Source organism: Chlorocebus sabaeus, chromosome 17 (assembly GCF_047675955.1).
Source record: "Chlorocebus sabaeus isolate Y175 chromosome 17, mChlSab1.0.hap1, whole genome shotgun sequence".
Classification (NCBI taxonomy): Eukaryota; Metazoa; Chordata; class Mammalia; order Primates; family Cercopithecidae; genus Chlorocebus; species Chlorocebus sabaeus.
This window is the reverse complement of record NC_132920.1, coordinates 25,977,697-25,996,526: the sequence shown is the minus strand read 5'-3', so window position 1 is coordinate 25,996,526 and position 18,830 is coordinate 25,977,697. Positions and strand designations below refer to the sequence as shown.

At 41.4% G+C, this 18,830-nt stretch overlaps 3 protein-coding genes across 3 annotated transcripts; 2 read left to right on the top strand and 1 right to left on the bottom strand.

Moving 5' to 3' along the window:
* The first annotated feature begins 5,617 nt into the window (after positions 1-5,617).
* On the top strand, positions 5,618-7,340 carry H1-2 (H1.2 linker histone, cluster member). The gene has a single exon (XM_007973490.3). The coding sequence runs from the start codon at positions 5,674-5,676 to the stop codon at positions 6,313-6,315; it is 642 nt and encodes a 213-aa protein (XP_007971681.1). The 5' UTR covers positions 5,618-5,673; the 3' UTR covers positions 6,316-7,340.
* An 8,505-nt stretch (positions 7,341-15,845) lies between these two features.
* LOC140708834 (histone H3.1) lies at positions 15,846-16,356 on the bottom strand. The gene has a single exon (XM_073005705.1). It carries the CDS (start codon positions 16,315-16,317, stop codon positions 15,907-15,909), a length of 411 nt encoding a protein of 136 aa, XP_072861806.1. The 5' UTR covers positions 16,318-16,356; the 3' UTR covers positions 15,846-15,906.
* A 1,625-nt stretch (positions 16,357-17,981) lies between these two features.
* On the top strand, positions 17,982-18,481 carry H2BC3 (H2B clustered histone 3). Its single transcript, XM_007973489.3, has one exon. It carries the CDS (start codon positions 18,046-18,048, stop codon positions 18,424-18,426), a length of 381 nt encoding a protein of 126 aa, XP_007971680.2. The 5' UTR covers positions 17,982-18,045; the 3' UTR covers positions 18,427-18,481.
* Positions 18,482-18,830: the final 349 nt, after the last annotated feature.

The window sequence follows — 18,830 nt, the reverse complement described above, 5'->3', positions numbered from 1 at the left end:
TTTATATTTGCGTATTTATTTTTCTGGACAGAGTCTTGCTCTGTCGCCCCGGCTGGAGTGAAGTGGTTCGATCATAGCTCTCTGCAACTTCAAACTGCTGGGCAAAAGCAATCCTCCTGCCTCAGCCTCATGAGTAGAGTAGCTGGAACTACAGGCACATGCCACTGTACCCAGCTAATCAATGTATTTATTATGTTCCCACTGTGTGCTTTAATATATTTTCTGTTGTTTTCTGTAACCCATTTTGAGGGTGTGTTAGGGAATACAGATACAGTAACTTTGGTCTCTGCCCTTGAGTTGAGGAAATATTTAACCTCAGGCTTAATATCCTAGTGGTTGGCCATTTGCCTTTAAAGATTGAAAAACAAACAAAACTGTGGATCTGGGTTATATGTTTAAAAAAAAAAAAAGTTTATGGGGCTGAAGCCAGGCAACAGACTAGAGCCCCTACATTCTTATTTAGGCTGAAAATATCCTGGAGTCCCTATATTGTTTGTCTCAAGCAGATAGCAGCACTAACACTTACTCTTTGAGGCAGACACTGCCAGCGGGGTGGCTGTTATTATTAGCCTCATTAATTGGTGAATCAGGTAAAAGCAGCTTTAAATCATTCAAAGTTCTGGCCTATACAGGATATATTAATATCAGATTAGCTACATCCAAAAGCTGACGGAGCCCTACTCAAGGTTGGGCTTGGTGGTTCACACCTATAATCTCAAAACTTTAGGAGGCTGAGGCAGGAGGATCACTTGGTGGCAAGAGTTTGAGACCAGCCTGAGCCACATAGTGACCCCTGGTAGAGACCCCTGTCTCTACCAAAAACAAAGAACTCTAACTGGTATAGTAGAAGGAGAAAATGAAACAAAAACCAACTGTCACCCTCATTCCTTACACCTGTCCCAACAACTCCTCTCACCCTCTTTTGAATGTATCTTGGCTGTTTGAGTCTCTCTCTAGCCCCATTACTGCTGTTTGGACTTGACATTTTGCTCTGCATTTTTAACTTTTTCTACCAGGGTTTCCAGAGCCTGAAAAATGTGGCATGAAACAAAACTAGTCAACCTATAATATTTATGATGTGTGGTAAATACAAGAATACACAATATATTGCATTACAATATTTTAACTGTGTCCTCAATTTGTTTGTGACTTTCTTGAGGACATCAGTTTTGAGTGGGATGACCACATCCTTAATCTGAACTTTCCCTTGGAGGTCATTCTTTTTTTTTTGAAATGGAGTCTCACTCTGTTACCCAGGCTGGAGTGCAGTGGTGCAATCTTGGCTCACTGCAACCTCTGCCTCCCGGGTTCAAGTGATTCTCCTGCCTTGGCCTTCCGAGTAGCTGGGATTACAGGTGGACGCCACCATGCTGGGCTAATTTTTGTATTTTTAGAAGAGACAGAATTTCACCACGTTGGTCAGGCTGGTCTTAAACTTCTGACCTCGTGATCCGCCGGCCTTGGCCTCCTAAAGTGCTGGGATTACAGGCGTGAGCCACCCTGCCTGGCTGGAGGTCATTCTAATAGACTTTATTTTTGTGTTGCTCACAGGCTTGTTCAATCTTATTTCAAAATTTGAGAAATACAGTTTCCATGGAACACCAACCAGATACCAGGTTGCTATGGAGTTGATAGTCAAAAAACTTTGTATCTTCCAGTTTTTCAGAATGGCTTCTAAAGGTTCTGATTCAGAGCTCTTAGGCCAAATTGAACAACCAAGTGTCAAAGTACAATATTCAGGAAGTTAAAAACATGACTGACATACATGTACTATATATAGTGAGCTTGTGTATGTGTCAAAATGATTTAACTCAATGAATGAGGAAGCAGAATCACAATTAGGTCAAAGGAAGATACGGGAGAACAAAATATGTATTTGGTCAGGGAAAGAATGAATACGGGAAGAGGAATGGCAAATCAGATATAAAGTTGTTTAATGTCTTATTAGGCAATACAATAATAACTTTTGGGGTCATTTTTTCCATACTAAGAATTCATTTCCATCTCTATGACAAAATCCTTACTAATTTATTAAACTTCTACAAGTGAATGTTTACTTTTAGATAATCTGGGCCCAATAAAATATAAACATCAAGTCAGAGTTACTTTCACGTAGAACAGTGTTGTCCAATAAGGTACCACTAGCTATATGTGATCATTGACCATTTGGACTGTAGCTAGTCTGATTTAAAATGTTCTAAAAGTGTAAAATACACACCAGGTTCTGAAGATTTATTATTAAAAAAAGAATGTCAACTGTCCTTTTTTTTTTTAGCTTATTTATTATATGTTGAAGTGATAATAGTTTTGATATATACAGTTAAATAAAATATATTAAAATTAATTTTACTTGTTTCTTTTCATTCTTTCAATCTGACCACTAGAAATTTGGAAAGTATGGCTGGGCACGGTGGCTCACGCCTGTAATCCCAGCACTTTGGGAGGTCGATCACGCGAGGTCAGGAGATCGAGACCATCCTGGCTAACGCAGTGAAACCCCGTCTCTAATAAAAATACAAAAACATTAGCCGGGCGTTGTGGCGGGCATCTGTAGTCCCAGCTACTGGGAGGCTGAGGCAGGAGAATAGTGTGAACCCGGGGAGGCGGAGGTTGCAGTGAGGTGAGATCAAGCCACTGCACTCCAGCCTGGGTGACAGAGCGAGACTCTGTCTCAACAAAAAAAAAATTTGGAAAATATTTATGTGATTCACATTCTCTTTTACTGTCTAGTATTGCGTTACATCATCAGGTACACCATAAGTAGACTTTTTAGACAATTCTCTAATATAGCTTGGAAGGATATGGAGAAATATTTTTGCCTGGCTTTTAAGTTTTGCATAACTTTTTCAACACACTTTACAAGGGATCTAGAAAGGGCTTGGTTACATATTTCTCTGTCTTCTGGCCTCCACCATGTTGCCAGGAGGTTGGGGACAAGATTCTGTGTGGCTGGATGTCCTAATGGCTTGAGGTCTTCAGATTTGCATGTAAAGAGATGTGATTAGCTTGAGTTGACTGGAAAAATCATATTAGAGAACTGAATCACAGTGATTAAATTTACATGTCGATTTATAAACCAGGATACCAATTTATAGTGAAAGGAGGTCCAGTTACCTGGTAATTAAGACTCCTCATAGCTATTTTCATGGTAGATACACTTAGCCGAGTTTTAAATGAGAAGGGGGTTCATTGCGTACAGAATAAGATCTACATCACATGTTTTTTTTTTTCTTTTTTCTTTTAAGACGGAGTCTTGCTCTGTTGCCCAGGCTGGAGTGCAATGACACAATCTCAGCTAACTACAACCTCCGCCTCCCAGGTTCAAGGGATTCTCCTGCCTCAGTTTCCCGAGTAGTTGGTAATACAGTTGCCTGCCACCGTGCCCAGCGAATTTTTGTATTTTTTTAAGTAGAGATGGGGTTTCACCATGCTGGCCAGGCTGGTCTTGAACTCCTGACCTCAGGCAATCTGCCCGCCTCAGCCTCCCCAAGTGCTCCCAAGTGCTGGGATTACAGGCATGAGCCACCAAGCCCAGCCTAAGTGACATGTTATTATATTGTCTCTTTTTTTTTTTTTTTTTTTTTTTTTGCGACTGAGTCTCACTCTGTCGCCCAGGCTGGAGTATAGTGGCATCATCTCGGCTCATTGCAACCTACAACCTCCTCCTCCTGCATTCAAGTGATTCTCTTGCCTCAGCCTCCCGCGTGCCTCCACTCCCAGCTAATTTTTGTACTTTTAGTAGAGATGGGGTTTCACCATGTTGGCTAGGCTGATCTCAAACTCCTGGCCTCAGGTGATCCGCCCCGGTGAGTCTCCCAAAGTGCTGGGATTACAGGCCTGGGCCACAGGGTCCAGCCTTATATTATTTCTTTTACTACAATATATTAGTACGATGCAACTGCTTCAATTGTTTATATACTTTACATAATTTTGTATAATTCTTATACCCTGTCACTCTGAGGAATGGCCAGTCTAAAGTGTTTTTCCACCACTGCTAATTCATCCATCACTAATCTCATTAGACTGTTAATTCCCAGAGGACATAAGCATACAAGTAGACAATGTTTCCAAATGTTGGACAAATGTTATTTAATAAAACAAGGGGGTCACCCTTAGTCTAAAAGATGTTTCACTTTTCATTCTTCATTGAACTCAATTTATAGGATACCTTTTGACTTTCCCACAATCTAAGGCTGTTCTCTAACACATATTTTCATGAAAACATATATTTGAGTAGAAATTGTTGGTGAGTTGTAACATTACCTTTGTCCCTAAATATAAATCCATAATTATATCAAATGTATGGGCAGACAACTTACTTTGCCTTTAATCTCTAGAAAAAAATAGCAATTACTTGGGGTCGGAGAGTAAAATAAGTAGTGAATCTTAAAGTAGTAAACTTTAGAAAAGAATAGTTTCAGAGGGGAAAAGAAGAGGTCATTTTCAGCTCATCAACAAAAGATCTTATAATAAATTACATGTTCTGGTACTTTTCCTATCTTTCTGTGTAAATTTTTGCTATTTAAAAAATAAATTTCAAATATATTGTTCATCTTAAAAGTCAAGAGTTTGTTTTATTAAAGTCAGTTGCTTTATTTGCAATTCAAAGATATATTTGAGTTTCAAACTGGAGATTGTCCTGAACGGTAACTTGTGTAAGGTGTGGTTACTGAAAGTAACCTCTAATTTTCATGGGCTGAAATTCATCTCTAATATTACAATGTACAAAAATAAATAAATAAATAAATGCTTGTTTTCTTTGAAAACATATTATCTCAGTGCCTCTAACTGCCAAATCTATTGGCTTTCTTTGCAGGCTTAAGGGATCTCCCTTGTTCCTTTATTATCTCTATCTTGAGGGCCAGACCTCCTGCCTTACACAACTCAGAGGGGGACCTCAGAGCTTTTTAAAAAGAGCCCAATTTCTCGCCTGTAGAGAAGTGAAAAGGATGCCCCGCCCCCATCTATGAAAAGAAGGATTTGATGGTTTCAATGTCTTCAAATCAAAGATTTAAGTCTCTAGCCCCCCACCACATTGGACCCTACCAAGGCTCATGAACCCCCTCCCATCCCTCCCTAATTACTTTGGACAGGCCCTGGAATCCTTGTCCCAGTCCACAGTTCCTGTGCGTCTGCAGGAAGAATTCACAGAGGACCTGTGTTACTTCCCTTGTGAAGAAACAGAATTATCATGAAAATTTAGGTGGAAACCATTTCGTTTTTTTTTCCAAAAATAAGGGAAGCATGTGCCCAACCACCCCTGGGAAAAAGAACTTTCAGGGGCAAAGGAGCGAACAGGTAATTTATAAGAAAAACAGAAAGTGGTCTCTGACTGCCCCAGACTTCCTTCGGAGTTGGGGGAATTGGGGACGCCTGGACGCGTTGTTTTTGTGGTTGTGGAAAAAATAAATGAAAAGCCTGAAGCCCGAGGCTTCTGAGATCCTTTCCTGACCAAATCCGGGTGATTTGGTGCGGGGAATTTTAATATTTTTCCCCTTTTGTGAGGTGGAACAAACACAACTTGGGAGCAGCGCAGCGGCTCAGAGCCTGCCAGCCAGGCGGGCCACCAGAGCACCAATCAGAGCGCTCCTGCGCTCTATATATACAGCGGCCCTGCCCAAGCGCTGTTTCATCGGCGCTTTGCCACTTGTACCCGAGTTGTTGATCCTCAACATGTCCGAGACTGCTCCTGTCGCTCCCGCTGCCGCGCCTCCGGCGGAGAAAGTCCCCGTAAAGAAGAAGACAGCCAAGAAATCTGGGGGGCCGCCTCGTAAGGCATCTGGTCCTCCGGTGTCAGAGCTCATCACCAAGGCGGTGGCAGCCTCTAAAGAGCGCAGCGGGGTTTCTCTGGCTGCTTTGAAAAAAGCGTTGGCTGCCGCGGGCTATGATGTGGAGAAAAACAACAGCCGAATCAAACTTGGTCTCAAGAGCCTGGTGAGCAAGGGCACTCTGGTGCAGACGAAGGGCACCGGTGCTTCTGGTTCCTTCAAACTCAACAAGAAGGCAACCTCCGGCGAAGCCAAGCCCAAGGTTAAGAAAGTGGGCGCAGCCAAGCCTAAGAAGCCGGTTGGGGCAGCTAAGAAGCCTAGGAAGGCGACTGGCGGCGCTACTCCGAAGAAGAGCGCTAAGAAAACACCGAAGAAGGCGAAGAAGCCGGCCGCGGCCACTGTGACCAAGAAAGTGGCCAAGAGCCCAAAAAAGGCCAAGGTTGCGAAGCCCAAGAAAGCTGCCAAAAGTGCTGCTAAGTCCGTGAAGCCCAAGGCCGCCAAGCCCAAGGTTGTCAAGCCTAAGAAGGCGGCACCCAAGAAGAAATAGGTGGACGCCTGCTTCAAAAAACCCAAAAGGCTCTTTTCAGAGCCACCACTGATCTCAATAAAAGAGCTGGATACTTGTTTTTCCTAGTTGCCCTTCTTCCTTTTCTTGCTCGACCCTGCTCCTTAAGGTTAGTCGAAAGGATAAGTAATGGGGGTTGGAGAGTGGCCGTGGTAAGGTTATGGCACTTAAACCTTTGCTGCGACTTCCATGTCCCTGACTGCTGCTTCGAGGCGTTTACCGCTGGCGGATGTTTTTGGGATGGCAGTCAGCCACGCCCCAGGCCTGTGAAAGGCAGAAAAGATCGCAAAACAAGAGCCAGGTTCTTCGTCTAAAGGGATATCCGGATTGGACTAAAAAATAATTCAAAAGTCCCGCCCTACTCCTCGGTTGGTCCGTCGTTCTAGTCCATGACTTTCATTCTATATTTAATTGGATAGTGGCAGACGTTGCTTATTCCGTGTGTGTTGCTTCACTGTGACTTAAAAGTTTTGCCTCTTGATATTAACGTCCGGGATTTCGGACGCTTTCTATGTTGTCGGTAGTCAAGTTGATATCTCCTGGAGGTAGTGGCAACATCCAGCCCTGGGAGGAGAGTGCGTGCAGGTACCTTTGTCCTACATTCCTCTGCTGTTAATTTCTCATTCCTGTGGCAACAAAGGAATGCATTTGAAAAAACAGCTACAACAGCGGCAATAGCCCTTCCTCCACCCAAGGCAATCGTGGACCTAGGGAGTTTTTTGTTTCTCATATCATGCATGTAGCGTTCCGCTAAACTGACAGATCTGAGCGTATCGATTTTGAGCGTATCGAAAGCACAACTTTTAGCCAGCCATTTTGTCCTCGCATGACGGTTACTTATCCTCAGTTTAGGCAGACATCAACATTTAAAAATCGAAGTTCTTTTAAACGTATTTTGTTTGGCAGTCCAAATGTTTCTACGCGGAGAACGATTTGTACTATTAACTAAAGTGTATGGATAAATGAGAGACATTTCTAATAAAGGCTTTCGTTAATGGTTCCCTCTATTTGACATCCATGGTGCTTCTGAATACAGAAAACCTAGCGTCTTATATTCGCTTCTTTTAAAATCTGATGGGCACATTTCAGTGAGACCTAAATTATGTGTACCGGGACTTCTGGAGATAACCTGCCCAGTTATTCTACCATCTCCACAATGATGAATGTAGTGAGTTAATTTCTCTGTTAGTGATGGTGACCACGGATTCATCCCAAGAAAGGGAGAAAGGGGAGGGAGGCAAGCAGAGAGACAAGGAGGCAGAGGCAGGGAAGAAGGAAAAAGCATTCTCCCATGGGCTAAGTAATTTTGTGTTGTTAATTTTACATTACAACACGGTTTACATGGTGAACTCTATTTTGGTGTAAGGTTTAATATATGGACATATTTTCTCCCAAGACCATTTATGAACTTTCATTTCTGCTTCCCCCTTCTTCCTCCCGTGCCACCCTCCACACACCTATCAATTTTGGCTATTTTTGTCATAGGCTAATAGGCTAAAATTTCATGGACAGTTGGACTGTCTCAGGTTTCTCAGGTTTCGGTTTTATTCCTTTAGTCATTCCCACAGTTCTTAAGGTAGAATTGTACTGTTTTAAACATTGTGCTATGTGCTACCCTTAATACTGAGATGATTATGTGACACATGACAGGTGTTCAACTAGTACCTAAATCTGTAGTACCTTATCCAGCCTAATGCTACTTCACAATGCCTACTCCATTCACCTCACTTTATCTCATCACAGGCATTCTATCATCTCACATCATCACAAGTAAAACGGTAAGCTATTTTGAGAGAGATCACAGTCACATAATTTATATTTATATTTTTATTTATTTATTTATAAGACGGAGTTTCCCTCTGTCACCCAGGCTGGAGTGCTATGGCACGATGTTGGCTCACTGCAACCTCGGCCTCCCAGGTTAAAGCAATTCTCCTGCTATGCCTTCCGAGTAGCTGAGATTACAGGGGCCTGTCACCATGCCCGGCTAATTTTTGTATTTTTAGTAGAGACGGTTTTCACCAAGTTGGCCAGACTGGTCTCGAACTCCTGACCTCATGTTATCCGCCCACCTGGTCCTGCCAAAGTGCTGGGATTACAGGCGTGAGCTACCGTTCCCAGACTCAAATAATTTTTATTACAGTATGTGGTCATAATTGTTCTGTTTTATTATCAGTTATTGCTAATCTCTTACTGTGCCTGATTTATGAATTAAATTAATCATTGCTTTGTATATATAGAAAAAAACCCAGCGTACATAGGGTTCAGTATTATCTGTGGTTTCAGGCATCCACTGGTTGTGCGGGGAGATAAGGGGAGACTGATGTAAATGCATGTTTAATAAACCGAGATGTTATAACTGGACTTTAATAGCTGAATAGCTGATACAGCTAATTTTCTCTCATTATTCTTCTTTTTCAGAATTGTCCTGGTTATTCCATGTTTTTATTTTTCCATATATATATATTAAGATCCCTCCCACCTCCTCCTGTTTCTCCATCTCAACATCACACAATTAAAAAAAAAAAAAAAAAAAAAAAAAAAAAAAAAAAAAAAAAAGGCCAGACGCGGTGGCTCATGCCTCTAATCCCAGCACTTTGGTAGGCCGAGGCGGGTGGATCACAGGTCAGGAGTTCAAGACTAGCCTTACCAATATGGTGAACTCCTGTCTCTACTAAAAATACAAAAATTAGCCAGCCGTGGTGGTAGGCGCCTGTAATATCAGCTACTTGGGTAGCTGAGGCAGAGAATTGCTTGAACCTAGGAAGCGGAGGTTGCAGTGAGCCGAGATTGCACCACTGCACTCCAGCCTGGGCGACACAGCGAGACTCCGTCATAAAAAAAAAAAAAAAAAAAAAAAAAAAAGCTGGAAGCGGTGGCTCACGCCTGTAATCCCAGCACTTTGGGAGGCTGAGTTGGCCAGATCACCTGAGGTTAGGAGTTCGAGACCAGCCTGGTCAAAATGGCGAAACTCCATCTCCATGAAAACACACAATAAGCTGGGTGTGGTGTCACACACCTGTAATCCTAGCTGCTCGGGAGACAGAGACAGGAGAATCGCTTGAACCCGGGAGGCAGAGGTTGCAGTGAGCTAAGATGATGCCACTGCACTCCGCCTGGGCGATAGAGCCAGAGTCTGTCTCAAAAAACTAAATAAATAAAAATTAAGTTATGGTACATTGAACTTCTGTGTTCCTTTCTCCCTTAGACACTTTCATGGCTACCCATTTAGTTGATGTTCATATCATCTCTAAGAGTTAGTCAGGAGAGAAATCAACCCAAGCAAAAATAGAAGATTTTCTAATTTTCCTTCAATGCCCTTTGGGGTCTTAATCTATTTGAGTTATATACTTTCAATTAATCCCAACCTCGAATGTCTTCTGCAAACATGTTTCCACAGATGAAAGCTGTGAAATGAAACACATTCATTTAATTTATAGAGTTAAAAATTAGAAAAGTTTTCAATTCTACCTGGCCTTTAGATTCAGTCTTCCATATGTTTTCTCAGTTTTGTTCATGTCCTTTAGTTTTGTTTTATTCCATCACAATTGTTCACCTAGCTGACTGGCTTAGGTCTAATGAACCATTAATTTGGAAATTAAAATTGGCCATTTTAAGATGAAAAAGATTCTTGCCTCAGTTTTATTTAGGTTTTGAAACTGTCAATGAAGAAACATTTTTTTTCTGTACTGTTAGTTTCACTAAGTAGGGTCTTGCAAATTTAAGTGACAAAGGACAGATTAACATGCGAAAAAAAAGCATACAATTTTATTAGTATATTACATGCACAGAGTTCACAAAGAAAAAAAATGAAACCTTAAAAAAGCAGTTAGACTCACAGACTTGTACACCATTCCAACAAAGGAAAGGGAGTTTGCACTTCATGGGATAACAAATTTGGGAATGTGACTGGGAAATACATGGGCAATAAAAAACCATGGAAGATAAAATGAAAGATAGAAATAATTGTAGGAAGGTTTGTTTTTGCAGATTCATCTCAGTGCCAACCTTCCACATCTAATGATAAAAATTGCTCTCTTTTTCCTGGTGTAGCAATTGGGGACACTTTCACAAGGGAAATTTCTGTCACCTTCACAAAGGGAAATACCCTACTTTATTTGGGTAAAGAGAAGACAGAGAACTCCTCCTACACCTGTTGATTTTCAATTGCCTTCAGTTGAAAATAATTATTATGCCAAAGAAGAATAATTTGGGGGTGACATCCTGACATTCTTCAAAACTTATATTTAATTTCACATTATTAATTATATCATTTTTGATTTTTAAATTAGTTTTATAAAATAATTTTGGAAAACAATAATGATATTCAAATAATTCCAGAAACACTGCTGATTAGCCAAAAATGTCAATGAATATTGCATAAACAACTGATAATTCAACCATGAAAATTTATGACATTGTTCCTGTGTGATAAAACTACGAGTAACATAAAAACTAGAGAGGCTACTTGTAATGCGTTATTCCGAACTTTCTTTTTTTTTTTTGAGACATAGTCTCTCTCTGTCACCCAGGCTGGAGTGCAATGGTGCAATCTTGGCTCACTGCAGCCTCCACTTCCTGGGTTCAAGCGATTCTCCCTCCTCAGCCTCCCGAGTAACTGGGATTACAGGTGTCTGCCACCAAGCCCAGCTAATTTTTTTTGTATTTTTAGGAGAGACAGGGTTTCGCCATGTTGGCCAGGCTAGTCTCGAACTCCTGACCTCAGTGATCCACCTACCTCGGCCTCCCAAAGTGCTAGGATTACAGGCGTGAGCCACCGTGCCAGGCGCATTATTCCAAACTTTCATACACAGTGCTCTCATGGCTACAAAATGAAATATCTTATTATATACCCCAAGGCAAAGCTCTGGATATTTTGGCCATGTAAGCCTGAGGGAAATGTAGAAAAAGCATTATAGTTGAAATTCATACTAGAGATGAACAGGCCCATTGCAAGACAGAATTACATCACTAAAGGATATCAGAAGACAATAGGGATTTAGGGTACAGTGGCAACAACAGTTTTGGGAACTAGCATTTCTTGAGCACTTATTTACAATATGCCAAGCACTGTTGCTGATTATATTTATTTTCAAACACATTCTTGTCACAGCACTTTGAGGTGCCATTGTCATTCACACTTCAGAGATGAAGATCTAAAGCTTGGTGTCATTGAGGATGTAGCTAGTTAGCTCTGTGTGTGTGTGTATGTGCAGTTTTTTTTTCATTTAAAGTCAATAAATTTTTATTTGAAGAATTTCACATCAAGGTAACCTAGTTCCTCTAAAGAGCTGGAGTCAAAATGTATCTTCAAAAGATTCATCTTCAAGTTAGTCCTTCTTAATAGAACTGATGCTTAACCCACAGTTGTCAGCCCACAATTCTTTTATTTTGATTTTTTTTTAATTTTTTTTTGAGACGGAGTCTCGCACTGTTGCCTGGGCTGATGGGCAGTGGCGTGATCTCGGCTCGCTGCAACCTCTGCCTCCTGAGTTCAAGCAATTCTCCTGCCTCAGCCTCCTTAGTAGCTGGGACCACAGGCGCATGCCACCATGCCCAGCTAATTTTTGTATTTTTATTAGAGACGGGGTTTCACTATGTTGGCCAGGCCGGTCTCGAACTCCTGACCTCGTGATCTGCCTGCCTTTTAGCCTCCCACAGTGCTGGAATTACAGGTATGAACCACAGCGCCTGGCCTTATTTTCCTTTCTTTAATCTCCATTTGAATATGGATATACTGATGAAAACTTCAACATTCTTCACCAAGAATCTTTGGGATTTAATTTCTTCAACCACTTTACTTTGGGGTCATTTTAAGATGAGGTGTATCTGCCTGGTTCTCAGTTTGACACCGTTTGTCTCTAAACATGAATGAGTTCCAATCATATTTATTCCTAAGCTCTCACACTCAAGTATACTACAGATCTGTGGAATATGCCAAAAGTTAAGGTAAAAAATTAAATTATTAGGTATTTCATACCTTTTGCTAGTTTTTGATCTGTGAGTGAATATAACTATCCTCTATATCCTGGCACTGTTCCTCAGAAACATAGGGGCCACATATGTAATTTTAAATTTTTTAGTAGCCACATTTTAAAAAGTTAAAAAAAAAAGTGAAATCTATTTTAATGATTTTAATCCAGTGTAAAAAAAAAAGTGAAATCTATTTTAATGATTTTAATCCAGTGTAATCAAAAATTGTTTCAACAAGGTATCTAATATTAAAACACTGAGTTTTTACTTTGTTATTTTACTAGGTCTTTGAAATCTGGTGTATATTTTACACTTAAAGCACATCTCAGTTTAGAGTAGCCACATTTCAATGCTTAATAGTCACGTATGATTAGTGGCTACCATCTTGGACAGGACAGCTTTTATACTCTGGGAAGACACAAGCAAATACTTGCTCTGCATCAGAATCCAGATTTAAAAAAAAAAAAAAAAAAAAAAAAAAAAAAAAAAAAAAAATTTCTGACCTGTTCCTGAAACCCTGGGAGTGTCTCTAATGCTTTATATTTTATTGGCTTGTCCTATTGTAACCACCTAACGGGCTCTCCTTGTCCGCTGCCTAGACAGAGCTGATTTATCAAGACAGGGGAATTGCAATAAGGAGCCAGCTGTACAGGAGACTAGAGTTTTATTATTGCTCAAATCAGTCTCCTTGAGAATTTGCGGAGCAAAGTTTTTAAGAATAATTTGATTGTAGGGGACCAGTGAGTCCGGAGTGCTGATTGGTTGGGTCAGAGATGAAATTATAGGAAGTCTAAGCTGTCCTCTTGTTGTAAATCAGTTCCTTGGGGTGGTGGGGTGGTGGGGGTCACAAGACCAGATAATCCATTTTATCTATCTGGGTGGTGCCAGCTGATCCATTGTGTTCAGGTTCTGCAAAATAGCTCAAGCATTGATCATCGGTTTTAAAATAGTGATTTTATCCCCAGGAGCAATTTGAGGAGGTTTAGAATCTTGTAGCTTCCAGCTACATGACTCCTAAACCATAATTTTAATCTTGCGGCTAATTTGTTAGTCCTGCAAAAGCAGTCTGGTCCCCAGGCAGGAAAGGGGTTTGTTTCTGAAAGGGCTGTTATTGTTTTTGTTTCAAAGCAGAACTATAAACTAAGTTCCTCCCAAAGTTAGTTAATCCCAAGCTCAGGAATGAAAAGGACGGCTTGGAGGTTAGAAGCAAGATGGAGTCGGTTAGGTCAGATCTCTTTCACTGTAATAATTTTCAGTTATGATTTTTGCAAAGGCGGTTTCACTGTCCACTTCACCTCACATCTGGCCTCTGACTAGAGGATTCCAACAATACTTAGGCCAGGCCACCACCATGTCTCCTCATCCACCCTGAGGGAGTCCAATTTCTGAAACAAAGGAAACTATATATGATAATATGCAACTATATATAAGAAGGAAATTATATATGATAATCAGTTTCAGGGTTATCTTATTGATTAGAAGATATTAAAGTGTGACACTGCCTGGCAATGATTATCTGCTAGTAGTAAGAATTTGGCCAATTTACTGAAATTCCTGAGGCTGAACCTCCACTTCTGTAAAATGGAGGCAGTGAGATAATTTGCATTACAATGCTGAAGTAAGAATTTTACACAGTAATTCAGACCAACCACTTCATGTAGTACTTGATCCATGGAAAACTATCAATGACAGTTTATAGTTTATAGTATTAATGAATCCTTTATTTATTGTTATTTCCTTCTACACATTGTCCTCTCTAAAAGAAGGTAATATTCAATACAAATAAAGTTATAACAGCTTACAAAGTCGTCCCAGGGAATTCACTTAACCACTGAAGTGTTCAAATTGCTTAAGGTTGACTTTATATTCTCCTGACTAAGCTTTCTCCTTCTGGTATTTCTTCTGAGAACAGCACCACCATCCAAAGCATCATGCAAACAGTGGTCATCCCAGAACAGTAATTCTCAACTCATAGGGTGCTCCTGCAGAGATGTATTTGAATAGAGTGGTAGGATGCTAAAGAAGGCCACGTATAATTTGGCCAGTGATCTGAGGCAGATTTATCCTGAAGCTCATGAAACACAAGTGTAAGGGCCTGTACTTCCAAGGTGCTGAGAGGGGCCCTACAAATGTGTTAGTTTCTCTCTCTCTTTTTAAAATTTGCAGTATTAAGGTATTTTAATCACAGGTTAAGACTGTTATTTCCACTCAATCCTCCTTTTTATTAAAATTCATCATTGTCTGATTATGTTGGAATCCTGATGAAAATATTTGGAATTTGAGTAAGAGAAAGTTTAGTTGAAGATGTATCTAGTATGGGGATAATAAGTTACGTGATTTGCATGTGTTCATGTGTAGTTCATTTGTTGCCAGCCAATCTGATGTAAGAATGGCTCACTGGAATAACTCACCTAAATTCCTGGCAAGATACAGGTCTAGATAAAATGTTATGACATCTAAGTATTCAAAACACCTTCCCAGCACTGAGTGAGTGTCTAGTGGAGAGTAGAAATGTATCGAGCCAGAAGCTAGTCTGGAAAGAATTCTTACAAAGTTTACAACTTACATGTGAAAGGAACTTGACAGAGGATTTTCCAGATTTGAAAACAATCCTAAAAACTTACTTGACATTACCAACAATGTGTTTTGAAACTGAAACTCTTCTAAGTTATGAAGAAAACATATTATCAATAGCTACCCTGGAAGAAAGATTGGATTCTATTTCCATTACCTATAGACAATATTACAAAATAATTTCGATCTGAAGATGGAGAGTATTCAGTCGAAACTATACGAAAATATACATCGTTGTGTCATATTCAGAAGTTAATAAAATTTGCTATTTTCTGAATTTTGTGATGGCTATTGTTTTGTCAGCTTTTATAAAATTGGAATTTGATTTTATTTTCCCATTATAAATTAATATTTACAGTTTGCAGTACATTTGCATTTTTAATTTTACATTAAATATTTATTAAAAGAGGACATGGGTAAAAGAGCTTTGCAGTTGCTACCCTTCATTCTCAAATCTCCTGGATTTTAAGGATGACTGCATAATCTTTAGATGATCATACACAAGTCATATGTATCTGTTGCATAAATTTAGTGGACTTCTGGCTGTGTGTACTGAGGCCAGTTTTTTCCACCTGAGCTCTGACTCCAGTTCCAATAGCCCAATACCAATACTGATTTTTGGGATCAGTATTAATGTTTTTGTGAACTTTGGGTAACTATACGCACATTGTCCTTACAATAGCTTTAATAAAAATGCCATCAGACCTAATATTGGCAGGTGGATTAAAAGTTTCACCAGAAACCTGTTTCGAAATGTTAAGTATACACATATACATGTTAAAAAGATAAGATCCCTAGGATTTTTTTAACAAGGGCAAAAAAGTCACTCAACTGGCTTTCTCCCAGTAAAACCGTCCCAAAAGAAAAGGCCTGATGTACTCGTCTACAGTTATTCAAAGCGTGTGTACTTATCTTTAAAAATCCTTTAAATCTCCTGGGAACTACCGAATTGGTTACAACTGTTTTTAAGTGAAATTGTAAGTGGCTCTGAAAAGAGCCTTTTCAATTAGGAAGAAATAAGCAGACTTATGCCCTTTCCCCACGGATGCGACGTGCCAGTTGTATGTCTTTGGGCATGATGGTGACGCGTTTGGCGTGAATAGCGCACAGATTAGTGTCTTCGAAGAGCCCCACCAGGTAGGCCTCGCAAGCCTCCTGCAGCGCCATCACCGCAGAGCTCTGGAAGCGCAGGTCGGTTTTGAAGTCCTGCGCGATTTCTCGCACCAGGCGCTGGAACGGCAGCTTCCGAATCAGCAGTTCGGTAGACTTCTGGTAGCGGCGAATTTCGCGCAAAGCCACGGTACCGGGCCGGTAGCGGTGAGGCTTCTTCACCCCACCTGTGGCCGGCGCGCTCTTACGCGCCGCTTTAGTAGCAAGTTGCTTTCGCGGCGCTTTGCCGCCGGTGGACTTGCGAGCTGTTTGCTTTGTACGAGCCATCTGCAATGACCCCACACACAAAAGCGTACTGAACTGAGAGCAAGTGGTCTTTAAATATAGTTAGAAACATTCTGATTGGTTCTGTAATATTTCAAAAGTCCCGCGCGATAAGCCCATTGGCTGAAGAGTGACCAGACTGATTGGTTCATTACTAGGCAATCTTATTGGATGAATCGCCCCACCGCCCATCATGTCCTTTTTGTTTGTTATCTGCAGGGATAAATTGTCTAAAATTCTAGTTCATCCAGTCCCAAAGAACAGGGTACATAACAAGGCATCTAAGGATTTTTTAAATGTAAATTCCGATTCAGTAAGTTTGCGTGGGACTTGAAATTCTGCATTCCTGACAGTCTTGAAAGTTATCAATGCTGGTGAACACTCACTAAACCACCAGAAACGTTGACTCATGTCGGAAAATACTTACATTCAGAGAATGAGAATTCCATGCTATTTTGTTACTGGTCAACAGCCAGTTTCCTTCCCCTTTGTTTTCTAAGTCCAAGTCACATTCCCACCCTGCCTGTTCTCAAACTGTCTTATTTTGGTTGGCTTTAGTTTCACTTTGTATACTCTAAAATGTAGTTTCTTAAGGTATTTCCTCGAAACTTAATTTTTAAACACCACTAGGCTAGTGGGGCGGTGGCTCACGCCTGTAATCCCAGCATTTTGGGAGGGCAAGATGGGACGATCACTTGAGGCCAGGAGTTCAAGACAACCCTAGCTAAAATGGTGAAAACCCCGTCTCGAATAAAAATACAAAAATTGGCTGGGCGTGGTAGCAGACGCCTGTAATCCCAGGTACAAAGGAGGCTGAGGCATGAGAACCTCGTGAAGCCGCGGGGTGGAGATTGCAGTGAGCCGATATCGCGCCGCAGCATTCCAGCCTGGGTGACAGAGCGAAACTCTGTCTCAAACCAATCCAAACCAAAACCAAAAGATACCCGAAACACAAGCAAGTTACCATCCTTTCTTGTGAAACAATGGACGGTTCTAAAAAATGCCGTTGCAAGTTTAAGGTACGTTTTCTGGTTTGAGTGGACTTTACTTGCTTTTGGCCTTATCGTGGTTCTCGGTTATTTTTGCAACAGGACGGCCTGAATATTGGCCAGGACGCCTCCTTGAGTAATAGTGACTTTTCCCAGCAGCTTGTTGAGCTGCTCGTCGTTGCGGAAGGCCAGCTGCAGGTGGCGGGGGATGCTGTGGGTCTTGTCACGTATGACGCTGCGTGTCAGCTCCAGGATATCGGCGGCCAGGTATTCTAAGTACAGCGGCGCGCCAGCTTCGACAGGCTCAGAATAATTGCCCTTTCGAAAAAGACGATGGACCCTGCGCTACTAGAAACTGCAAGGATGCTACCGATGAACAACTTTTGCTTTACTTCCGTTTTCCACGTCCAAACACAGCGACCTCCGAAAACTGTAAAAGACAAGCAAGATGGAATGAAGCCTGAAGAAATACTTTTATACAAACTGCAAGGCTGCAATAGAGAGTTATCCTACTGGTCAATTATGTTTCCTGCTTTATCCAATAGAAAAAGAGTCCATAAATTCCATATTTGCATAAACCCCACCCCTTAGTGAAACTGTATTTCTTTTATCCAATTAGAAGTGAGGAATCTTAAACCGTCATTTGAATCTCAGGACTATAAATACGTGGGCTCTGAACTGTTCTCTCTACTACTCTGGTGGAGAGTGTCAGTAGCTTTTTTGTTTTGTTTTAGGAATAGCGATGCCTGAACCCTCTAAGTCTGCTCCTGCCCCTAAAAAGGGCTCTAAGAAGGCCATCACTAAGGCGCAGAAGAAGGATGGTAAGAAGCGTAAGCGCAGCCGAAAGGAGAGCTATTCCATCTATGTGTACAAGGTTCTGAAGCAGGTCCACCCCGACACCGGCATCTCCTCCAAGGCCATGGGGATCATGAATTCCTTCGTCAACGACATCTTCGAGCGCATTGCGGGCGAGGCTTCCCGCCTGGCGCACTACAACAAGCGCTCGACCATCACCTCCAGGGAGATCCAGACTGCTGTGCGCCTGCTGCTGCCCGGGGAACTGGCTAAGCATGCTGTGTCCGAGGGCACCAAGGCTGTTACCAAGTACACTAGCTCCAAGTAAGTGCTTATGTAAGCACCTCCAAACCCAAAGGCTCTTTTCAGAGCCACCTACTTTGTCGCAAACAGAGCTATAACCACAATTTCTTAAGGTGGTGCTGCCGCTGTTCTGCTTCAGTTCTAGAGGATCAACTAGAATGTTAGCGAAGGCAAGTTTTACAGCCAAGGTTAACTTGGACGGGGCAGCGCGCCGTGGCTCTCGCCTTTAATCCCAGCATTTTGGGAGGCCGAGGCGGTCGGATCACTTGACGTCAGGAGTTCGAGACTGGCCCGGCCAACATGGTCTTTACTAAAAATACAAACGTTGGGGTGATGGCGCTGTTTCTCATCTGCCTTTAGCAAACTTCTTTGTTCCCCCTGGGTAAGCCTTCGGGTACTAGTTGTAATTCCTTTGATATGGTCACTACT

Excerpts from the sequence above, each read along its gene's own strand:
- H1-2 (XM_007973490.3), top strand. The coding sequence starts at position 5,674 with ATGTCCGAGACTGCTCCTGTCGCTCCCGCTGCCGCGCCTCCGGCGGAG.
- LOC140708834 (XM_073005705.1), bottom strand. The coding sequence starts at position 16,317 with ATGGCTCGTACAAAGCAAACAGCTCGCAAGTCCACCGGCGGCAAAGCG.
- H2BC3 (XM_007973489.3), top strand. The coding sequence starts at position 18,046 with ATGCCTGAACCCTCTAAGTCTGCTCCTGCCCCTAAAAAGGGCTCTAAG.